Source organism: Micropterus dolomieu, linkage group LG21 (genome assembly GCF_021292245.1).
Source record: "Micropterus dolomieu isolate WLL.071019.BEF.003 ecotype Adirondacks linkage group LG21, ASM2129224v1, whole genome shotgun sequence".
NCBI lineage: Eukaryota > Metazoa > Chordata > Actinopteri > Centrarchiformes > Centrarchidae > Micropterus > Micropterus dolomieu.
In genome coordinates, this window is record NC_060170.1 from 10,856,406 (window position 1) to 10,859,260 (window position 2,855).

Here is a 2,855-nt window from a genome sequence, read left to right on the forward strand (position 1 = left end):
TATTTTTGTGTATATATAAACTATACTGGCTGTTTGTAAGTTGTGTTGCAGAGAGATATGTGATGCCTGATGGCTTCTGTAATGCATTTTACACATTTGATATTCATATATAGTGCATGTTTACACATACACAAATTCTGTTATATTTGTGTGTGGACATTTCCACAAGGGGGAGACAAAGCTTGAACTTTTCCTGCTGGGGAGGAAGTCAGTTTATTTCCACTTACTGCCTGTTACCTCTTTGTGAGTAAAACTTGAAAGCTAAAAGATTTATCAGTGTAGTTTAAACTACTATTTCACACATGCATCAGTTCGGATTGGGTTATATATTAGTATGATCCACACAATCCTGGTAAGTCTTACATACGCCAAGTAAGAACACAGACACTATTCATTGTTTTACAGTAGTTTTTATGGGTTTTGCAATGAAAATAAATAAAGTTAAAAAGACACAAAAACAAGTTGTAAAGTTGTTGATTTTACAGACAGTTGCTACAACTGATTCGTGTGTCATCTTTGGAGTCGCATGGTCAGGTACAGGCATCCAAAAATGTATCAGACAATGTCCAGAGATAAGCGAGAGCTGTAATCTGCAATCAACAAGAGGAAGAATATTTCAGTCGCATAAGAATATAGGTTAAAGCTCAAATGGGCAAAAACAAATATACTCACACACTTCCTTAATGTTCCTTCACATCATATGTAGGCTACAGTAAATAACAACTTTCTCGAGTTTGTGGTTTGTTCTGTTTAACAGGTTCCTTGTCCAAAGTATATTTTTGTAGATTTTCATTTAGATACAGTCAAAATCAGCCACAACATTTTGTTGAGATACAAATGTTAACTGGTAAATGTTAAATTGGTGTTTAAGACCAGATTTCTCAAACTGGTCAGATCCTCACACAGAGGGAAACAGAGGGCTTAATAATGTTTGAGCCCAGATTGGACAGCTTGTAAAATATCCGTTTCTATCTGCTGGTAATAAAAAGACAGGACTGCATTTACTACCACTGTAGAACAAATAGCCCCTCTAGGATTATAAGATATCCTTAATCAATTAATGATTAACCAATGACAGAGGTGAAATTGAAAGCAAATTCTGACTTGTTGAACAAAACCACAAGTCATGTACAGTGCGGGAGATCTCTAGCCACTAACTTAAAAGATTTGAAGCAGCATTACGTTAATTCATTTAGCTGATGCTTTTTTCTTTTAAAACAACTTACAATTACTATATATGTCAGAGGTTGCACGCCTTGAGGAACTAGGGGTAAAGGGTCTTGCTCAGGGACAAATAGGTGTCTCACAGTGGATTTTAACCCAGGTCTCTCACACCAAAGGTATGTGTCTTATCCACTGCACCATCACCACCCCAGCAATCTGAAGGAAATTGATAGGGTAAGTCATAATTTTCTTTATGAAAGTTACTAAGATTGTCATTTATGTTTGGAGACTTTCAGAGATCATGTGTCTCTGAGCTGCAACCACAGCTTTTGTTCAAGCTGCCAGCAAATATTCTGGGAACAAGCTGAAAAGGGGTTGAAATTAAATGAAATCTAAACAAAAGCCTTCCAGTGCTTTCATGTTACCTGGATGTATCTATATATGGGTTAAACACAGCCATTGTTTATGGCATTTTATGAGCATTTTTATTTTTCTTTGCTGAGTGAAAGAAAATTACAGATCAGATTTTTTTTTTAAGGGAATTTGCCTTTTGTGTTTGTCTTCCTACAGACACCTGTATATGGAAACAGTCCGGTAATGACTCGCTGTAGACTGTTTATAAAAAGGACTCAGCGGCATCTGCTGGCGACGAGATTACATGACATCACTTCCTGCTGTTGGTTTTGACATTGTTGAACAGAGCTGAGGACATTACAGGGTGAGAGATCTCTGCTGGAAAACACATATTTGGAAGATTTTAGGCACTCCAAGGAAGAGATATTAACTTGGTCGGTCTTACTGTAAGTCTAACTTGCATGTCAAATGGCTGAGAGAGCTCTTGTTGAACGTTACCTGAACTGCCACGTGTGTTCAGAGACTTTCAGAGATCCTGTGTCTCTGAGCTGCAACCACAGCTTCTGTTCAAGCTGCCTGCAACAATTCTGGGAACAAGCTGAAAACAAAAACTGTCCCATTTGCAAAAGAAAATCATCAAAGGAGTATCCACATGTGAACTTTACACTGAAAGAACTGGCTGACTCCTTTGCTGGGAGACAGAAAGCTGGATCACCTGAGGCAGGACAAGGAGAGAAGAAGGTGGAGGTGGTGTGTAGTAAACATCAAGAAGAGCCTAGATTATTCTGTGAGGACGAGCAGAGAGCTGTGTGTCCTGTCTGTGAGTTTTCTCTCCACCAGAGTCACAGGGTGGTTCCTATAGAACAAGCAGTCAGTGACCTGAAGGGCCAGCTGAAATCTGACTTAGAGTCTCTGCAGGACAAGAGGGACAAATACAAACAAGTGGAGAAAACATACAATGAAGTGATTCAACACTCCAAGAAGCAGCTGTTGTCCACAGAGAGGCAGATCAGAGCCGAGTTCAACAAGCTCCACCAGTTCCTGAAAGAGGAAGAGGAGTCCAGACTGGCAGCTCTGAGGGAGGAAGAGGAGCAGAAGGGGGAGACTGTGAGCAGAGAGATGAAGAAGATTCAGGAGCAGATCTCCTCTCTGTCAGACAGTATCTCTGCTGTTGAAGAAGACCTGCAGAAACCCAGCGTGCCATTCCTCAGCAGTTATAAAGCCACTCAGACCAGAGCCAGAGTCCAGCGCTCACAGTCAGATCCACAGCTGGTCTCAGGAGCGCTGATAGATGTGGCCAAACACCTAGGCAACCTGTCCTTCAGAGTCTGGGAGAA

The 2,855-nt window shown here is 40.5% G+C and overlaps 1 protein-coding gene across 1 annotated transcript; it reads left to right on the plus strand.

Moving 5' to 3' along the window:
- Positions 1-1,894: 1,894 nt before the first annotated feature.
- LOC123959819 (E3 ubiquitin-protein ligase TRIM35-like) lies at positions 1,895-2,853 on the plus strand (the record flags this gene model as incomplete). The annotated part of the gene is made up of 1 exon (XM_046034112.1): positions 1,895-2,853. A coding segment is annotated over exon 1 (867 nt), but the record flags the coding sequence as incomplete, so codon positions are not given.
- Positions 2,854-2,855: the final 2 nt, after the last annotated feature.